This window comes from Callorhinchus milii, unplaced genomic scaffold (genome assembly GCF_018977255.1).
Source record: "Callorhinchus milii isolate IMCB2004 unplaced genomic scaffold, IMCB_Cmil_1.0 Scaffold3, whole genome shotgun sequence".
NCBI classification, from domain to species: domain Eukaryota; kingdom Metazoa; phylum Chordata; class Chondrichthyes; order Chimaeriformes; family Callorhinchidae; genus Callorhinchus; species Callorhinchus milii.
In genome coordinates this window covers 63338389-63359618 of record NW_024704744.1, presented here as the reverse complement: position 1 = coordinate 63359618, position 21230 = coordinate 63338389, and the positions used below count along the sequence as shown (strand labels likewise).

The window sequence follows — 21230 nt, the reverse complement described above, 5'->3', positions numbered from 1 at the left end:
ACAGTAGAGGCTGTCACAGGGGGAGGCAAAAAAAAACAATCCAAATGCACGACACAATTTCTACAATCGGTTGCACAATTCAACATGCTGAATCATCAAAGCCATTCAAGCCAACGATTTCAGTTATATTAAAAGTACACACTCCAAAAATAGTTCCTTTTATAAAGCATTGTACTTACAGCTTGGTGGGGAGGTATGCTGGTGTGTCATCCTTACTCTTGATGATATCATTGCATCTGTCCAGGGTTTGGAAGACAGTGAAGGTATCCCCAATGCTGTACAGCGTTGCCAGGTTCTTAGCAAGAAGCTTACGGGTGGGTGGACCTGGAGAACTGCTGATAAGTCCGGTCAGTTGTTCAACCAGTTTCTTTTGCTTTTCCTTCACATCCAGCTATGTGGGCAGTCAAGAAAGAAACCAGACAAAGACAGATTGAAAGTGAGCGACTAGTCTCAATAAGACGCTTGTTTTTCTCACTGCAAGACAATTCTCCAAGCAAACCACAAACCAGGTTTATCTGCTTAGTACTGTACTGATGCACTATTCCATTTGCAACCAGATGCTATTAATGACTATTAAGCGCTGCAAAACAAGAGTTGACTTCTACTGTGAACTGCTCCTCACTTCTCAAATGAACACACTTCCTTGTATCCTGAGTGCTCAGAGTATGTCAGAAACAATAAATATCTTTAAAACCACATACCCCATCCTATTATGTGATTCCTACTATTTTCTTTAAAACATAACGTTTTATATTGTTGTTTATAGTTGGCTGAGCAATGGAGAAAAGTAGAGGAAAAATGAGGCAGCCAGTTGCGCACAGCAATGTTCCACAAACAGTCAAAGGAGTGAGTGACCAATTTTATTTGTGGGATTGTTGGCCAGGACACCGGGAGAAACTCTTTTCAAATAGTGCCATGGGATCTTTAACATCCACCTGAACAGGCAGATGGGACCTCAGTTTAACGTTTCATCCAAAGAACGGCACCTCCAAGAATGCAACACACCCCCAGCATTGCATTGAGTGTTATCTTAGATTATGTGATTCCAAGAGTCCTTGTGACCTTAACCCACAACCTACTGACTTAGAGGCGAGAATTGTGTCAGGCTGACACATAAAAGGAATTAAGTAGAGAGGTGTTAGGACATTAAATGATTTGTGAGAATATGAGGATCTTGAAATTAATCTATTCTGCAAAAGGGATCCAGTGGAGCCTGGCAAAGACTGAGGTGACAAAATAAAAAATGTGCAGAACAAATTGGCCTAAATACCTTATTTGCACCAACGATCACTTTGTCCAAGAAACGTAGCCATTCAAAGATAAATACAGGTCGCTTCGCCTCAGTTATTTGTGCTAAGGCTTCTTCGTTTAGCAATAAACTGTGAGCAAGCTCCATCGCACAAAATACTGTGGGCAGAAATTTTCAGATGAAATGTTTGGGCTCCACGATAATTTAATTCATTCCTATTTACAAAAAAAACATTCAATTAGACAGTGTCATGGTAAGCACATGAGTTGCACATTTATCCAACATGAAGAAGCAAAGCTGCTAACTGACTTTGAGAAGTTTATTGTCATATAAAAGTGTATAAGTGAAAGTTTGTTTATGTAATTGCTGAAAGTTTTGTTGCTGTATGTAAAGGGAACCGATATGCAGATCCTGCAGGAGCTACCATTAAAGAGGTGACTCCCTACAGAAGCAGCAATGCCAATGACAATAAAATCTAAATGTGGAACTGTGCCCCAGACTACCATAGAGGAGGTTGGACCAGGAGCAGAGAGACATATGACAGTGAGGAGAAAACCTGAAAAAGAATTGCAAACTAAATTTAAAAACATTTTTTTAATTGTCAGATGCTGTGCCTGCTCCCAATGGTACTAATTTTAGGTGGCCTGAGTTCCCATCCGGCCAATAGAGGACCAATGAGGTGATGTCAGAAACTTGGAAGCACTGACCAGTGGCAACTGTTTTGTGGTGAGCTGGAATTTTCTGAATCCAACAATCACATTATAACAAAGCTTCCCCTTTATATCCAGGAAGCATATTTCAGGGCACTGAACACAATGTTAAGTGACACTGAACTTCAGACATTGATTACCAACAACAACATGCACTTACATAGCGCCCTTCACATGTGGCAGCAACTGCAATTGAAGAACTATTTGCGGTCCTAGACACTGTATTACAGAAAGTAGATCAAATCACTGAAAAGGGTGCAGCACAGATTCACAAGGATCAAACTAGGGATGGCGAAGATGTATAAAAATAAGCTAGAAAAATGTGGCCAGTTTCCACAAGTTCATGACATCACCTCATTGACCCTGTAGAAGCTGGATAGGAGTTCAGGCCATCTAAAATTAGTACCATGGGAGCAGGCACAGCCAGCACATGACATTTTTTAAAAAAAAAACTATTTTAAATTTTGTTTCCAATTCTTTTTCTGATTTTCTCCCGAGTGTCATATGTCTCTCTGCTCCTGGTCCAACCTCCTCCATCTCTATGGTAATCTGGGGTGCAGTTCCACAGGCATTGTTTACCCTCCAATACTCTCGCCATAGTTTATGTAGGGGCCTTAGCAGGCATTCAACTATAGAGGGGATCACTGCTAAGTTTGACCTCTCTCCACCTGGCTGCCATTCACACGCTGGAGCTTCCTATAAAGGGAGCAGGAACAAGAACCCCATATGGTTTTCCCCTCTCTAACCTTGGGAAGACTGAGGCCAATTTAGCCTCCCCATGCCACCATAGTAGAGACCAAGGATTTGAACCAATGAGCTCCTGGTCCATAAACTGGAGCTCGATCCACTGCACAATTTGGGGCTTCCCCATTCTGAAACATTTTGAGAGGATAGTGAAAGATTATTCCCATTGTTTGGAAAATCAGTATCAAACGAACATATGGTCAGATTTGTCACCAGAGAGGCTAGCATGATTTTAGGATTACGGAGTCAAATACTCTCCTCCTATACTGGAATGCCCTTGATCTATGATCACTCCTAGCCTTGTGTCCTCTCATGCACTAAGCTTTGTGAGCCTGTTATCCCCTTCCTCACCTAGCTCCACTGGCTGCCCATCCAGTGGGGTCGTGTAGCTCAGTGGTTAGAGCACTCGCTTTGCAAGTGAGAGACCCGAGTTCAATTCCAGGCAGGTCAGGGCGAAACCTTGGGCAAGTTTCCTTACTCCACACAGAGCCTAATAATAATCCCTCCAAAACCCCCCAAAAAATAATAAAATTGGTAATTTCAATCTACGACTGTTTGTGGGACATTGCTGTGCGCAATTGGCTGCCGCGTTCGCCCACAAATATACAGTCAATTCACTTTACAGTATATTCTGTGAAGCGCTTTGGGACGTCGAGAAGACGTGAAAAGCGCTATATCAAATGCAAGGATTATTATTATTATTATTATCCCCATTGGATTCAGTTCAAGATCCTCATCCTCACTTTTAAATCCCTCCAAGGTCTTGCTTCAGCCTGCCTATGTGACCTTCTTAAACCCTACCAACCCACCCGCTTAAACCACTTGGCAGGCATTGGCTGATTCACCCATACCCTGTCCACCCCACCAACTGATGTCAGGCTTTCAGCCTAACTGCCTCCACCTCTAGAAATCCATCCCAGAGTCCCTTTTCCTCACCCCTTTCCTCGCCACCTTCAAGGTCTGTCTCAAGGCCTTCCTCTTTGACTGTGCTTTCAGTCATCTTCCCCCACCCTTTGCAAATCCATTCCCCAACTCGGGTTTTTAGTTTGCAATCCAATGGGATTTTATTAACCATTTCCACGCAGAAGGTAACAGAAAAGAGAATTTATACTTGTTAAAACATGGAAAGTCAGGGACACCACTGCACATAACTGAGTCTTGCACCAAAAAGAAAAAAGAGAAGTAACTTCTAGTGTGTGAAGAAACAATTGGAAAAAAAAATTCAGAATCACCCAATTCTGTCAAGGTTTCTGTGTCATGTTGACCTAACCCACTTCTCTAACTGAGAAATAGAGCTTGAAAGAGACAGAAGAGAAAGATGCAAAATGCACAGACAAAAATACACAATATGAATTATCAGTATATAGTACATTATTATATATTATAATAATAGTATATAGTACACATTTTACCCACAAAATACAGTCAATTCACTTTACAGTATGTACTTATCTCGAAGACATGATAAGGCGCTATATCAATGCAAGGATTATTATTATTGGAGGTACAAGTATATACATCCGCAAAACACATAAAAATACTATACATTGATATAGCACAACACAGGATAGATTCAGCACAAGACATATGAACCACACACACAATATAATACAAGATAGTACAGATCACAAGACCCTATGTTCAGTATAGTATACACATTATGTATCATATTATATAAATATGTAATGTACAAGACACTCTATACACGTATACAAAATCTTTCAAACTGAAAAGTGTAGATCCCCAACCCCCTCGTCTCTCAATGACAGTGTACAGTATATATATACAGAGCAAAGCACAGTATAGATTGAGAATGTCACACACTGTATAGTGTGTACCGTATATGATTGGTCCAGACAGTCTGGTCGCCCCTCACTCACTCTCACAGTCAGACCCACACACAGACAGACACAGACTCACATACATAGATACACACAGACACAAACTCACATACATACTCATACACAGACAGTCACAAAAACACACAGCCAGACACACACAGTCACAGAGAGACGCACAGACAGACACAGAGAGACACAGACAGACACAGAGAGACACAGACAGACACACACACAGACAGACACACACACACAGACACAGAGAGACACAGACAGACACAGAGAGACACAGACAGACACAGACAGACACACACACACACAGACAGACACAGAGAGACACACACACAGACAGACACAGACAGACACAGAGAGACACACACACAAACTGACACAGAGAGACACACACACAGACAGACACAGAGAGATACAGAGAGACACACACACAGACAGACACAGAGAGATACAGAGAGACACACACACAGACAGACAGAGAGACACACACACAGACAGACAGAGAGACACACACACAGACAGACACAGAGACACACACACAGACAGACACAGAGACACACACACAGACAGACACAGAGACACACACACAGACAGACACAGAGACACACACACAGACAGACACAGAGAGACACACACACACAGACACAGAGAGACACACACAGACAGACACAGAGACACTCACAGACAGACACAGAGACACACACACAGACAGACACAGAGAGACACACACACAGACAGACACAGAGACACACACACAGACAGACACAGAGAGACACACACACAGACAGACACAGAGACACACACAGACAGACACAGAGAGACACACACACAGACAGACACAGAGACACTCACAGACAGACACAGAGACACTCACAGACAGACACAGAGACACTCACAGACAGACACAGAGACACACACACACAGACACAGAGACACACACACACAGACAGACAGAGACACACACACACAGACAGACACAGAGACACACACACACAGACAGACACAGAGACACACACAGACAGACACAGAGACACACACACACAGACAGACACAGAGACACTCACACAGACACACACACAGACAGACACAGAGACACACACACAGACAGACACAGACAGACAGAGACACACACACAGACAGACACAGAGACACACACAGACAGACACAGAGACACTCACAGACAGACACAGAGACACACACACACAGACACAGAGACACACACACACAGACACAGAGACACACACACACAGACAGACACAGAGACACTCACAGACAGACAGAGACACACACACAGACAGACACAGAGAGACACACACACAGACACAGAGACACAGACAGACACAGAGACACACACACAGACAGACACAGAGACACACACACAGACAGACACACAGAGACACAGAGACACTCACAGACAGACACAGAGACACACACACAGACAGACACAGAGACACACAGACAGACAGACACAGAGACACACAGACAGACACAGAGACACACACAGACAGACACAGAGACACACACAGACAGACACAGAGACACAGAGACACTCACAGACAGACACAGAGACACACACACAGACAGACACAGAGACACACAGACAGACACAGAGACACACACAGACACACAGAGACAGAGACACACACACAGACAGACACACACAGACAGACACACACACACAGACAGACACAGACAGACACACAGACAGACAGAGACACTCACAGACACACAGAGACAGAGACACACACACAGACAGACACACAGACAGACACAGACAGACACACACAGAGAGAGAGAGACACACACAGACAGACACAGACACACACACAGACAGACACACAGACAGACACAGAGAGACACACACAGACAGACACAGACACACACACAGACAGACACACAGACAGACACAGACAGACACACACAGAGAGAGAGAGACACTCACAGACTGACGGTTGGCCACTCGCTATGGCTCGAGACGTCGCTCTGCCCTCGGCCGCGGGAGGAGGAGGAGGAGGGGGGGAGGGGGGCGGAAGTGACGCGTCCCTCCCCACTCGGGCTGCCTGGCGCTGGGCCGCGCCCCGGAAGTGAACCCGCGGGTGTCGGGCGGGATGGCGGCCGGGGAGCAGGAGGGTGATGAGGATTACATGTCGGAGACGTTTGTCAGCCCACAGTAAGCGCCCTGACCCTCCCGCCCCCACACCACACCCGGTGCTCGCGGGGCCGCTGTGAGAGTGAATCCCTGTCGCCTGTTGGTGGCTCAACCCGCCTGAGCCGATGCTCCTTTCTCTTTGACTGTGCCTTCAGCTCCTCTCTCCCCTCCTCGCTCCCTCCCTCCCTCCCCTCACCCTGACCATCTCCCCCCTCCTCACTCCCTCCCCTCCCCTCACCCTGACCATCTCCTCGCTCCCTCCCCTCCCCTCACCCTGACCATCTCCCCCCTCCTCACTCCCTCCCCTCCCCTCACCCTGACCATCTCCCCCCCTCCTCCCTCCCTCCCTTCCCTCCCCTCACCCTGACCATCTCCTCCTCCCTCCCCTCCCCTCCACCCTCCCTCCCCCCTCCTCACCCCTCCCCTCCCCTCACCCTGACCATCTCCCCCCTCCTCACTCCCTCCCTCCCCTCACCCTGACCATCTCCCCCCTCCTCACTCCCTCCCCTCCCCTCACCCTGACCATCTCCCCCCCTCCTCACTCCCCCCCTCCCCTCACCCTGACCATCTCCCCCCCTCCTCCTCCCTCCCTCCCCTCACCCTGACCATCTCCCCCCTCCTCACTCCCTCCCTCCCCTCACCCTGACCATCTCCCCCCTCCTCACTCCCTCCCTCCCTCCCCTCACCCTGACCATCTCCCCCTCCTCACTCCCTCCCTCCCCTCACCCTGACCATCTCCCCCCTCCTCCTCCCTCCCCTCCCTCACCCTGACCATCTCCCCCCTCCTCACTCCCTCCCTTCCCTCCCCTCACCCTGACCATCTCCCCCCCTCCTCACTCCCTCCCCTCCCCTTGACCATCTCCCCTCCTCCCTCCCTCCCTCCCCTCACCCTGACCATCTCCCCCCTCCTCACTCCCTCCCTCCCCTCACCCTGACCGTCTCCCCCCTCCTCACTCCCTCCCCCTCACCGTCTCCCCCCTCCTCACTCCCTCCCCCTCACCGTCTCCCCCCTCCTCACTCCCTCCCCTCCCCTCACCCTGACCATCTCCCCCCTCCTCCCTCCCTCCCTCCCTCACCCTGACCATCTCCCCCTCCTCCCTCCCTCCCTCCCCTCACCCTGACCATCTCCCCCCTCCTCACTCCCTCCCTTCCCTCCCCTCACCCTGACCATCTCCCCCCTCCTCACTTCCCTCCCCTCACCCTGACCATCTCCCCCCTCCTCCCTCCCTCCCTCCCTCACCCTGACCATCTCCCCCCTCCTCACTCCCCCCTCCCTCACCCTGACCATCTCCCCTCCTCGCTCCTCCCTCCCCCCCTCACCCTGACCATCTCCCCCCTCCTCACTCCCTCCCTCCCCTCACCCTGACCATCTCCCCTCCTCCTCCCTCCCTCCCCCCCTCACCCTGACCATCTCCCCCCCTCCTCCCCCCCCCCCCCCTGACCATCTCCCCCTCCCTCCCTCCCTCCCCTCACCCTGACCATCTCCCCCCTCCTCCCCCCCCCCCCCCCCCACTCCCTTCCCTCCCTCCCCTCACCCTGACCATCTCCCCCCTCCTCACTCCCTCCCTCCCCTCACCCTGACCATCTCCCCCCTCCTCGCTCCCTCCCTCCCCTCCCCTGACCATCTCCCCCCTCCTCACTCCCTTCCCTCCCCTCACCCTGACCATCTCCCCCCTCCTCCTCCCCTCCCTTCCCTCCCCTCACCCTGACCATCTCCCCCCTCCTCACTCCCTCCCCTCCCCTCACCCTGACCATCTCCCCCCTCCTCACTCCCTCCCCTCACCCTGACCATCTCCTCACTCCCTCCCTCCCCTCACCCTCTCCCCCCTCCTCACTCCCTCCCCTCCCCTCACCCTGACCATCTGACCCCTCCTCGCTCACTCCCTCCCCTCCCCTCACCCTGACCATCTCCCCCCTCCTCACTCCCTTTCCTCCCCTCACCCTGACCATCTTCCCCCTCCTCACTCCCTCCCCTCCCCTCACCCTGACCATCTCCCCTCCTCGCTCCCTCCCTTCCCTCTCCTCACCCTGACCATCTCCCCCCCTCCTCACTCCCTCCCTCCCCTCCCCTCACCCTGACCATCTCCCCCCTCCTCACTCCCTCCCTTCCCTCCCCTCACCCTGACCATTTCCCCCCAATGCTCGGGTCCCGACCCAACTGTCCAGCGCCTTGGGACGTCCTCCCGACGTGAAAGGCGCTCTATAAACGGAATCTTGTTGTTGTTGTTGTTGCTCCACACGGGGATGGGGGTCACATTATAGCAATAATAATCTGTGCGTCTAATGTCGCGCCTCATCACGTAGACCAGACTCTCAAAGCGCTTCACGGGATTTTCACTGAACTGTAGTGACTGTGTATTTGTAATAATAATCCTTGCATTTGATATGGCGGCCTTGCCTGCGCGGTTTATTATTATTACCCCCTTTTTGAGATAGGATACACTGTAAAGTGGATTGACTGCGTATTTTGCAATGAACAGTTTGATCGTCTGCTTGTCCCCCACAGTCGGCTTCTCTACAACCACTTTCTCCGTGCCGCAGTTGATGGTTTATCCTCTGACTTTTGTCAAGCACTCCAGGATTTCTCACTCACTTTGTTCCTTAACTGTATAGCGCCTTGGACTGACCCCATCTGGACTACTGCGTTCAGTTTTGGCCACTGCACTTCAGGAAAACTATATTGGCTCTGGAAGGGATGCAGCACAGATTCACCAGAATGATGATGATAATAATCCTTGCATTTGATATAATGCCTTATCACGACTTCCAGACGTTTCACAGAATATACTGTAAAGTGAATTGACTATTTTGTGGTCAAAACGCGGCAGCCAATTGTGTTTAGCAGTGTCCCACAAACAGTCGTGGATTGACTGACCAAATTATTTTATTTATTTTGAAGAAGTTATTACCCCTGGAAAAGCGATCCACCAATTGACTAACAACCGGGTTCCTCCTTACGGTGAGGTTGTGTTCCTCCTTACTGCTAGGTAAACAGTGGCATGTGGAGTAAGAACCCAGGTCCTATCGCTTGCGAGGCAAATGCTCAAATCACTAAGCTACAGGACCCCACGTATCTTGATACCAGGCTTAAAGGGTTAAATTATGAGGACAGGTTGGTCTCTATTCCTTTGAATTTACAAGGTTGAGGGGTGATCTGATTGAGATTTTAAAAATAAAAAAGGAATTTGATAGTGTAGATACAGAGAAACTATTTCCTTTGGTAGGGGAATCCAGAACAAGGGATATCATAGAATCAAACAGCACAGAAGGAGGCCATTGGCCCATTGTGTCTGTACCGGCTCTTTGAAACGAGCTATCCAAATCAATCCCACTCCCCGCTCTTTCCCTGCAAACTTGTCCTCCCCAAGTTTTTCATGCAAAGGGTAGTGGAAATCTACAACTCTCTTCTCCCAAAAGGTTGCAGATGGTGGATCCATTCACATTTTCAAGACTGAGGTGGAAAGAGATTTGTTAGTCAGGGTATCAAGGGATATGAGGCAATGGCGGGTAATTGGAGTTGAGATCAGCTATGATCTTATAAAACGAAACAGGCTCAAGGGGCTGAATGGCCTGTTTCTATGTTTACCCAGATTAGTTTAAATATAGTATTCAAACTGCATAAGACAACAGCAACAATACCTTGCATTTATATAGCATCCTGGAGCTAGTGACAGTCTGACATTGAGCTGGAGGAGAGGTGATTGTAAGCATGATCAAAAAGGATCAATTTAGATGGGATTTAAATAGGTGGAATCAATCACCCCACCTGTTTATACAGAATAAAAAGGTAGGATGGATGATTGATTACATATCAATAACATTGCATAACTGTCTAGTTCAGTGAGAAGTTTCAGTCGAAGGTATAACGTACACACTACTGGAAGTAAGATTTCTTGTCAGAAAGATGATTTTAGCTAATTTTTTCACACTTGTTTATTAGACAAGATGTCAAGCCAGGGCTGCCAATAGCCAGAAGAGTGAAAGAAGCTTATCAAAAAAAAGAACATCAGATGGAACTCAACTTGAAAAACAGACAGAAAAGTAAAAAGGAAGAAGAGAAAGAGAGGCGGGATGCAATGCTGCAAAGCTCTTTAGGAAGTGAAAACAAGGGCTTTGCGATGCTTCAAAAGATGGGGTATAAAGAAGGTCATGGTCTTGGCAAGACTGGTATGTGACTTACATTTATATATCACTTTTAGAGGATTTGGGATTTTTTGAAAGTGGCATTTAGGGTTATTTTGGTCAGCCGGGTGTCTGGCATATGCGGAAACCCACCACCATGCTTAAGAGTATCCAAACTGAACTGAGAATTCCATACATCCCACCTACACATGGAAATTCCATGTATTGGAATGGTTCTTAAACTATTATTAAACCTTGGGTTAGTGGTGAAAGCAACAAACCAGATTAGAGAATAATTTCTCAAATAACAACATTAAATCTAATTATTTTTTCCAAACAACCTCAATGTCAAGAGGAATCAGGGGATGTGAAAATTTTAATTATTATTGGCAAAATGCATGCAGCTCCTTTAATAAGATATTCATTAAAGTTAATGGAGCCTGAAATTCTTCAAAATAAAACTTGTTTACTTTTGTTTAAATAGCAACGTAATCAACTAGGCAATAATAATAATTATCCTTGCATTTGGTAAATCGCCTTTCATATCAAGAGGATGTTTTAAAGTGCTTTACTGGATTTATTGGAAAGTGCATTATTTTTAGGCAAACATGAATTTGTATTCTGTAGACAATGCCTCTGAATCCTATCTTTATGTTGTATATGAATGAATTTGGACTTTAAGGAGCAAGGCCAATTTCCTGGATTTCAATTTGCATGTATCCAATTATGCTGCGTATTTAAATCCCTTTTAAAATACACCTGCACAGTTCAATTTAACTTAGCAATATTATTTCTTTTTGAAGAAGAATGAAACTTGTTTTGAGAAAATCTTAGCCTTCTTGACTGTGCAGTTATAAACTAGTGCTATAGGATAAGAAAATTGCCGTTTATAATTATTGTAACATTTTCTTTTACAGGAAAAGGAATTGTTGAACCTATTCCATTACAGATCAAAACAGGTGTGTTAAATACCGTTCAGCTGGTTTACTTTACTGTAGAATTACATCTCACTTCTTCTATTGTTAGCATCAGTAGGTTGGCAATGGTAGGTTAGCATCACCTACCAGAATAGAGTACTTTAAATTCATTTATTAGCTTCTTTACATTATTCTGCCATGTTCAATATATTTATTTTGTAGTTTTCATAGTTGTTTTGCAATGATTTTTAAGGTTTTGTAAAAGTGCATATATTTCTAATTTGCCAGTTATTTCTAATTACTGTAGTTTCCGAATCCATGTTGTTTATGTGGGAATTTTTTTTTTTTGCCCAGGCTTGCTTTGCCTTTTCTTAGCTAAAGACTTTTCAGATAGATTCAACACTGGTGGTGTTTAATAATAGTACAGTACATCCTCTCACTGTCTTTTGTAGCTCTGTGACGCTACCTTGTGTGAAGGCACTGTATAACTGCAAGCTGTTGCTGATGTTGTTGTCTATCAGTGCCAATGATTGGCATTTGCACTGTCCACCTTCCTCCAGTTCATAGCATGTTCAAATGATGGCTTGTTTTGAATGATTGAATCAAAAAAAAGTGAATTTGGAAGAAAGATTATCATTGCTTGATTTTCCACACATTGACAGCCATGATAAACAATACATTTAGCAAAGCCACTTTGCATTTTGTTTGTACAATGCCTGGGGCGGAGGGGGTAAAATATTGAGTTAATGGATGTAGCTGAATTTATGAGCATCATGGGAGCTGTGTATGTCTGTCTGTGGTTTATGTCATTTTATAGGTAATTTTAAATAAGCAGAACATTGGGCCAGCCCTGTCATACTTACTCGATATTTGGGAAAATGAGAATATTAATACATACAGGAAAAAGGAAGCAAAATCTGTTTTGAAATTATTTGTAAGTAAAATGCTTCTTTGCATTTTATTCCCTTGAATGAAAAAGGCAAGACCACGTTAGAACCATATAAATGTACAGCGCAGAAGAAGGCCATTTGGCTCATGGCCTGTGGCAAATCACAATCATAATCCGGTAGTAATATGTTATTGCCCAACATTGTTTTCAAAGTGTCACTTAAAATCCATACATTGCAGCATATGTGACTGAGTTACATAACTTTGCTTGTTTAAAATAACTCTGATCAAGGAAGCTTGTCTTACTCTTACATGGTGGACAGCTCTTTACTGGGCAGTTTTTCATCATTAAAGGACGTGCTGGGATTGGACATGAGGAGGCAGAGAAGCGGAGAGCTGAAGAAAGGATGGAATACAGCAGACGAAGGTTTCAAGTGAAAAAAGAATTTGAGGAACAACGCTTTAGTCAATATAGGCAAGTAGGTGACTGTGCAAAGTATATATTTAATGCAAATATTTTGTAAAACTGTTTAAAAGTTGTGTGGATTTTTTTGTCAATTAGAAGAATTTAATTGCATTCATATAATTCATATTGCTACCTAAACAGTTATGCACTGTAGCAGAGATGGCTAACTTGTGGCCTGTGGGCTACAAGTTGGCCATTCCTGCCCTATGGGATTTAATCCTTATTGTTGAGATTTCAGTCAGTATACACCGGATTGTGATCTAGCACAGGCCATGAGCCGAATGGCCTTCTGTGCTTTACATTTATATGGTTCTAACATGGTCTTGCCTTTTTTATTGAAGGGAATAAAATGCAAAGAAGCATTTTGCTTACAAATAATCTCAAAACTGATATCCCTTTCTTTTTCCTGTATATATTAATGTTCTCATTTTGAAATATTGAGTAAGTATGATAGGGGTGGCCCGGTGTTCTGCTTATTTATAACTACCTATAAAATTGCCTGAACTCACGGTTAGACATACACAGCTGCCATGATACACAAAAATTCAGTCACAACCATTAACCCCATATTCTACGTCCTCCCCCCCCGCCACTGTTCAAACAAAATGCAGAGTGGCTTTGCTAAATTTATTAACTAAACTGATTTCAGTCAGAAAAACCTTTCCAATACTCAACATTTATTCCTAAAATGTACCAAGGAGGATTCTCAGAAATGGGTGTTAAGTTTACAAGGATAATATAGAATAAAATTAGCAAAGCCAATGTAAATTTTGTTTACACAGTGCCGGGGTGGGAGAGTTGGGAGAATAGTGGATTAATGGATGTGCCTGCATTGTGTGTATCCTGTGAGTTGTGTATGTTTGGGTTGAGATAGTTTATAATAGACAGAAAATTGGGCCAACTAGTCATACTTGGTGGATATTCAAAAACAAGACTGTATCAATACATACGTAGAAAAAACTATTTATGAAATATATTTCCTCAAGTAAGATACTAAGGCAAAATGTACCTGGTTTTAATGATTATTTGTAAAACACTGTGAACCTGGATGATTGTAATGATTGGATTGTCCTTCCGCACATTTTTGGAGGTTTGGTCAACTAGTTGTCTGACATGTGGGACTCCCATCACTATTAATATGTTTAAGAGTATCCAAACAAGACAGAGTTCCAGGCACAGACATTTCCCTGTACCTTGAATGAAATGCATACTTTCCCTCGAGGAACACATTCTTTTTAACTAATTCTGGAGAGTATTGGGTGCAGGAAAGCCAAGACCTGAGAACTACAAAATGTATATTGGGGTACTGTTGGAGTTCATCGAGCTTGTAATTGTGAGCGCAGAGTTTAACCAGCTATAACTGCATCACTTGCTATTGAAAGCATTGTCTGGCAAGCTTCCACTGCTTGTCCTCCTTGGACCACCCTATGCATTAAAGCTTTGCTTGCACTTTTAACAGGAACCGAGTGGAAAGAATCCCTGCTCCCATTTTTAGAGTAATGGAGCACTTGGAAAATAATCTGAGAGCACCTGACTTTGGGTCAGTACTCAACCAAGCACAGAACTGGAAGACAAAATACTGGGACATTCTACTCCCAGTGTCTTGTGATGATAATATATGTAATTGTACATCTGCAGGTAGCATTTTTGGAGAATTAAATTTCAGCTCCACGTACAAGAATCATCAGGTGTAGGTGGTACATTTATATATAACATCTTTCCTTCTGACTTTCCAGACAGCAAATTAAAAAAAAACAGGAACAGCTACAATTAGAAGGAGATCTGCGGAAAAGCCAACGGGCCTGTGAACAACTGGACACACAAAAGGTAACCAGATGCGTAGATAGAAATCAACTGAGTATGCAGAAGATAAATGAACTGCAAAATGATTCCCATTCTTGATGAACATAGAACTACCCAGAACTACTTCAGAATGCTCTCTCTCAGATGCCATAAGGATAAAAAGTGCAGTAAAACTCACATAAGTCTTATGCTTTTAAATCAAATAATAACCTAAATTGTGCCTGCACCCAAGTACCATTCAGTTTCCTATCAAAAAGACTAGGTATATTTGCACCAGTCTTAATAATCATCTCCTAAATCGTAATGCCTCTCCCCTAGTCTCCATTACTCCCGTACTTACCAACTGCATTGAATTGCGGGAAATGACGTCCTGACCTGTCGAAGCATGTGCACTTGCTGGCCGGCTACATTGAATCACGGGAAACGTAGTTCTGATCCTTCGATGCATGCGCTGAAGAGCTTCATTTGCTGCAATTTCCAATGCTCGCCCTTAAGTGCGCATGTGGCAACGGGTCAAGATGTATTGAATCGTGGGAAACGTAGTCTTGGGCTGTCACCACATAAGCACTTACTGGCTGCAATGACGAACCACAGCTATGCACGTACCGGCTGCATTAAATTACACATGCTCAGTGTAGATTGTTGATCAAATCGGATTGAATACGACTTATACAAATTTGTCTGCAACTCGGACTTTGCGTAAGTCATATTAAATGTTATTGTCCCATTTGATACGCCTTGCGAGTTTTACTATAATATTGGTATTGGTTTTCGGAAAGTTCCTTTTGAACTGGCAATGAATTTATTTTCTGGGCAGCATAGGGAAAGTTCCAAATTGCCTTTTATTCTACAATTTTACCTGACTTTTGAGTGTTCCAATACAGTTTTTGAGTCCGATGTTTCAGTATATTCAAATTGTACTTCTATTGAAAGTTATTTTAAAAAATACAAAATCTTAAATTATTCGTGTGCACAGGGTATCGATGCTCCAGAGCTGGCGTGGTATTGGCTGGCTGCATCCACTGAAGATGATGATGAAGAAGAGGAAAACGACCTGACGGAAAAAGAGGACGAAACATTGAGTGTATGATACAATGCAATTTACATTTTAATATTGTCTTTTGGGTCAGGAGGAAGCCTCAAAGCACTTTGCGCAGCTAACTGGGCGCTCTAGCTGGAGATGGGTGGTGGGAGGGCATGACCCTCGATAAACATGATCGATTAAGTGTAGAGGCAGGCTTTGAACGTAGGGAGGAAAGGGGCAAGTCACAAGGACTTTTACATTCATCATGTTTCAAGTTTGTAAATTGAACACCAGTAACCTGTGTGTAATATTAATTTGCTCGAAATTCGCAATTTAATCAGACGTGGATTGCAGTACAAGGAAATGTGGGCTTTAAGTATCTTTGTGTGGCTTAGTTCAGATCCAAACCTGAGTGTTATGATGACTCAAGACAGTGAACTGAATTTGAACATCTGAATCAGTGGGGATGGACAGGTGACATAAAACTGGCTTGAATTTTGCAAAGATTGACGATCTGCCTCATAGAGGGCACAGAATACCTGGTGTGGGAAACATAAACAGTCAAACCATGCAGTAAAGCGTGATCTGGTGAGATCAAGAGGTAACTGGTTAGAGTAGAGCAGGGGAAGGTTTACGTCCTACCATCCAGTCTGACCTTTAAGTACAGCATTTACCTTTTAATATCACAAAACAGCAGTTTAGAGTTAACTGTTCTCATTATAAAGCAGGGTCTCTTCACACAGGTCTAAGCAATTAGAAAATATAAAAATGATACTGCTGTGATTGAATAACATAGGCTGTGATATTACTATAGAGAGTGTTATCCATATCAATTGGGTCTGGCCCCATTGTAGATGTGGAAACGGCTTTGGAAGGTTTCTGGGAACCTCGTGTGCATTCGGCAACTAGGGTATGGCAGATCCCAATGCAGATTAACTGACATTGAATAGTCTGGGTGGAGATGCAGAGCGTTCTACTGAATTGCTGTTTCAAAGCTTTGTTACATTATTAGGGGACAGAGTGCTGAATCTTGTTTGTGTTACGTGTGATTAATCATCTTATTCAGAATGTTAATGTGGATAGAGTCTAGCGTAGGGCAGTCTGTACCTGCTCTGTGACAGGTATCCTGATGAACTAAATATCCATGTCTCATTCCAAACTTTTATCAACATGACATACTTGATGCATTTCTGACACCAGGTTTGCTTAGTTGGATCAACAAGGGAAAGAAATTCTATATCCTCAGTGCTAATTTCTCAGGAAGCTCATTTGTAATGAAGATGTATTGTTGTATGAACTTGTATTGTTGACACCACAAGGACATGTTCTACTTGATTTCAGACTGAGGACAAGCTTCAAATTCTAACCAAGTATTTAAGAAGGAAACATCTCTACTGTATTTGGTGTGGAACGTCCTACCAAGGTAGAAATATACTGTCTAAACATCATTACAAAAATCATAAGGCATTCAACCTCATTATAACAGTGTTTGGGATTCAGAAAATCCCAACTCATGTCAGAAAGTTCTGTTTCAAGCCCCCAAGTTCGAGAGTTTGAACTCCCAGTCCAAGCTGACGCTCCAATGCAGTGTTGGGGTGCATTGTCAGAGGTGCCATCCTTCAGATATGACTTTAAACTGAGGTCCTGTCTACCTGTTCAGGTAAACGTTAAAGATCCCTTGACACTTCAAAAAAGAAGGGAGTTTCTCCCACAGTCCCAGCCAACATTCCCCCAGATAAAATTAGTCATTCACTTTATGGCTATTTTGGGGACATTGCTATATGCAAATTGTCTGCTGTCTTTGCCTACAAATACATACGATAAATCCTTTTAAGTGCTTCGGGATGTTTCGAGGATATGATAATGCAATGATTATCTTGTTTATTTTAAAACTGAAATAAAAAGAGTGACAATCCTGCCTGCTCCTAGTCCAAATAAATATTCTTTTTATTGTGGGTCAATTGTGAACAGAACGGAGGTGTTCAGGAAAGAGATCACCCAATCTACATTTGGTCTCCTTGATGCAGAGCAGACAACAGAGTGAGCAGCGAATACAGTATACTGGGTTAGCTTGGGGTTTGGGGCCCTGAACAGTGGTGGGGGAGGAGATGAATGAGTAAGTGTTGTATCTCCTGTGCTGGCATGGGAAGGTGCCAGGGGAAGGTGCTAGTGGTGATGGAAGAGTGGATCAGGGAGTCACGGAAGGAGGGGTCCCTGTGGAATGCGGGGAGGGAATGGAAAAATGTGTTTGCCAATGGGATCACAATGGAGGTGTTGGATGATGTATTGAATGTGGAGGCTGGTGGAGTGGAAGGTGAGGACTAGGGGGACTTTATCATGGTTCTGGGAGTGGGGGATGATTGGGTGAGGGCAGAGGTGCAGGAAATAGGATGGACACGGTTGAGGGTTCTGTCAACCTCAGTGGAGGGGAATCCTCAGCTGAGGAAAAAGGAGGACATTTCAGAAGCTCTGATGTGGAATGTGGCATCGTCAGAGCAGGTGCGGAGGAGGCAGAGAAACTGGGAGAAGGGAATGAAATCTTTACAGGAAGCGGGGTGGGAAGAGGGGTATTCAAGGTTTGTAGTAAATATCAGTGGATTGTCTCTGCCCCGAGATGGAGATAGAGAAGTCGAGAAAGGGAAGAGTCGGAGATAGACGATGTGAAGGGAAGGGAGGGGTGGAAGTTGGAAACAAAATTGATGAAATTTTCCAGCTCGAGGCGAGAGCAGGAAGCCGCACTAACAGTCGTCAATATAGTGGAAGAAAAGGTCAGGGAGTAGTTTTGACGAAAGGTCATTGACCTGAAACGTTAAACTAATTTTTCTCTCTCCATAAATGCTGCCTGACCTGCTGCATGTTCCCAGCGACTTCTATGTTTGTACCAAATGTCCAGCATCTGCAGTAGTTTGCCTTTTTTAATATTATTTCTACTGTGTTACAGATAATGAAGACCTATCTGACAACTGCCCTGGAGAATGTGCTGCAGACCACGACTAACTGACAAGACAGAGTGGCCACTGTATTTATGTCTATGGAGATGTTGCAAACCAGCTGTTGAAGGCTGCTTGAAGTAAAACTGCAGAATATTAAGATAAAATTGCAAAGGAAAGTTCTCAAATCACAACAATGTTATTTGTGGGGCAGAAATTATTTTGTGCAATATGAAAACACAAAATCTAAAACCTGCCTGACTTGAGGTGCATTCTGATTCTTTCTGTAAAATAATCTTACCATCCTCCTACTTTTCTGTTTCTTTGAATCTTTTGTGGTTTAACAAGTGTCTTTTTTCTTTTGAGTGGTGCACTCAGGGGATCCAGCTTAGTATGCATGATCTGTAGTCAAAAAATACTTCAGCTAGATCCCAGTACAGTTTGGACAGCAGAGATGAAATGGCACTGAAATAAAGGTAATCAAGAATATGTAGGAAAACTAGAAAGCATATTAAATTAAATACCATTTTCATACTGTCAGGCAAGTGTAATTGTAAAGTATATAAATTAGAGAATGCTTTGTGATATTTTTAAATCTGCAATGCTGTTTCAAGTTCTTCATTCTTATTTTTTTTACTACATTCAAGTTTTGCATATTTAACTGCTACAAATAAATATATAATTTAAAAAGTGTCTTTGTTACGGACTATGAGATTGTTAAGCAACACCACATTAATGGAATACAATAAAATCAGCCTTGCTGCCAGGTTTACATTCTTATTTTCAGTCATTAATTTTTTTTGTCAAACCGTTTTTTTAAGAAGAAAAATGACCTATTTGAGTTTGTGTTCTAATGATTGTGCTTGGTTGCTGGACTTGCAAACAAAAAGGTTAGAGATACAAAGCACAGCGCTTCACTTCAAAAGATTTTATATAAATGTCTTATTGATGTACATGAAAGTTGTTATTGAAAGGATTTGCTGTATCATTGATTAATTGAAAAATAATAAACAATAATCCTTACATTTGGTATAGCACCTGTCAAGTCAGGACATCCCAAAGCACTTCACAGGTTATTCTATAATGAGTGTTTATTTCGAGTGGAAAACTATGGCATCCAGACTTCATATAGCAATTAATAATCCTTGCATTTGATATAGCATCTTGGCACAGAATACACTGTAAAGTGAATTGACCATATTTTGTGGGTGAAAAGCTTTTCACTTTTTGGATTGTCCCATGGGATCTTTAGCGTCCATCTGAATATGCAGAAGGGACAGCAACAACAAAATTACATTTATAGAGTTCCTTTCACGTCAGGAGAACATCCCAAAGCACTGAACAGTCAGGTGTCGGGGCCTGAGCATGGCGGAGGGGTGGTGAAGGGGTGAGGGAAAGCAGAGAGGTGGGATGGCGACCAAAGGCACGGTCAAAGAGAAGGGTCTTGAGACCGGCCTTGAAGGATGCAAGGGAGGATGTGAGGTGGAGGGACCGTGGGATGGAGTTCCAGAGTGTGGGGGTAGAGAGGCTGAAAGCCCAGCCACCGATGGTCGGGCGGGAGACATGGAGCAGGCCGGAGCCCGCTGAACGGAGGGAGCGGGCAGGTTGGTAGGGAATCTGCCGGTCAGAGAGGTAGGAGGGGGCAAGGCCATGGATGGCCTTAAAGATGAGGATGAGGATCTTATACTCGATCCTCTGAGGAATGGGGAGTCAGTGGGACTTCATTTTAACGTCTCATCCAAAGGATGGCACCTCCGACAATGCAGCACACCCTCGGCACTGCACTGGTGTTATCATAAACCAGGATGGTCCAACCTTTTGGCTGTTGAGGGATGGATGCTAGATTTAACCAATAATAATCCTTGCATTTGATATAGCGCCTTAACATGTCTTCGAGATTTGACAAACATCCGCAGGCCACATTAGCAATATTTTTTTAATGTCACTATATTTTAATTACAATGTAAACTTAAAATAAAGTCGGTCGATTATGAGTGGGGTGGGGGGTAGAGGGAGAAGAGAAAGAGTTCATTAGTATAAAGAGTAGGCACTGCCTTTCAGAAAAAAAAGGCCATTTCCAGGCACATAAACCTCAGCAGTTTGGTCCTGATATTCTTAAGGGTGGCGATGGGTTTCCCAGCCCAATGCCTGCACTGGGAGACATAATAATAATAATAATACGTGCATTTGATATAGCGCTTTTCACGTCGGGAGGACGTCCCAAAGCGCTTCACAGAACACACTGTAAAGTGAATTGACTGTATATTTGTGGGCGAACGCGGCAGCCAATTGCGCACAGCAATGTCCCACAAACAGTCGTGGATTGAAAATGACCAACTTATTATTGTTTTTGGTTTTGGAGGGATTATTATTAGGCT

The 21230-nt window shown here is 44.3% G+C and overlaps 2 protein-coding genes across 2 annotated transcripts in view; one reads left to right on the top strand and one right to left on the bottom strand.

The window, feature by feature from the left end:
• heatr5b (HEAT repeat containing 5B) overlaps positions 1-4601 on the bottom strand; it is a 56481-nt gene extending 51880 nt beyond the window's left edge. The window contains exons 1-3 of the mRNA XM_007888933.2: positions 4528-4601; positions 1271-1464; positions 180-391 (exon numbers count right to left, since the gene is read on the bottom strand). Of these exons, the coding sequence (XP_007887124.1) occupies positions 180-391; positions 1271-1396 (338 nt within the window). The 5' untranslated portion in view covers positions 1397-1464; positions 4528-4601. The remainder of the gene's footprint in view (positions 1-179; positions 392-1270; positions 1465-4527) is intronic.
• Positions 4602-6614: 2013 nt separating this feature from the next.
• Positions 6615-19632, top strand: gpatch11 (G patch domain containing 11). Its single transcript, XM_042332701.1, has 8 exons — positions 6615-6723; positions 10643-10869; positions 11742-11783; positions 12984-13104; positions 14832-14922; positions 15875-15982; positions 17264-17345; positions 18864-19632. The coding sequence occupies exons 1-8, from the start codon at positions 6662-6664 to the stop codon at positions 18917-18919; spliced, it is 789 nt and encodes a 262-aa protein (XP_042188635.1). The 5' UTR covers positions 6615-6661; the 3' UTR covers positions 18920-19632.
• The last annotated feature ends 1598 nt before the right edge of the window (positions 19633-21230 follow it).

Coding starts and splice junctions, on each gene's coding strand:
- gpatch11 (XM_042332701.1), top strand. CDS start 6,662: ATGGCGGCCGGGGAGCAGGAGGGTGATGAGGATTACATGTCGGAGACG. Junction 13,105..14,831: donor CAACGCTTTAGTCAATATAG/GCAAGTAGGTGA, acceptor CTGACTTTCCAG/ACAGCAAATTAAAAAAAAAC. Junction 17,346..18,863: donor GTGTGGAACGTCCTACCAAG/GTAGAAATATAC, acceptor ACTGTGTTACAG/ATAATGAAGACCTATCTGAC.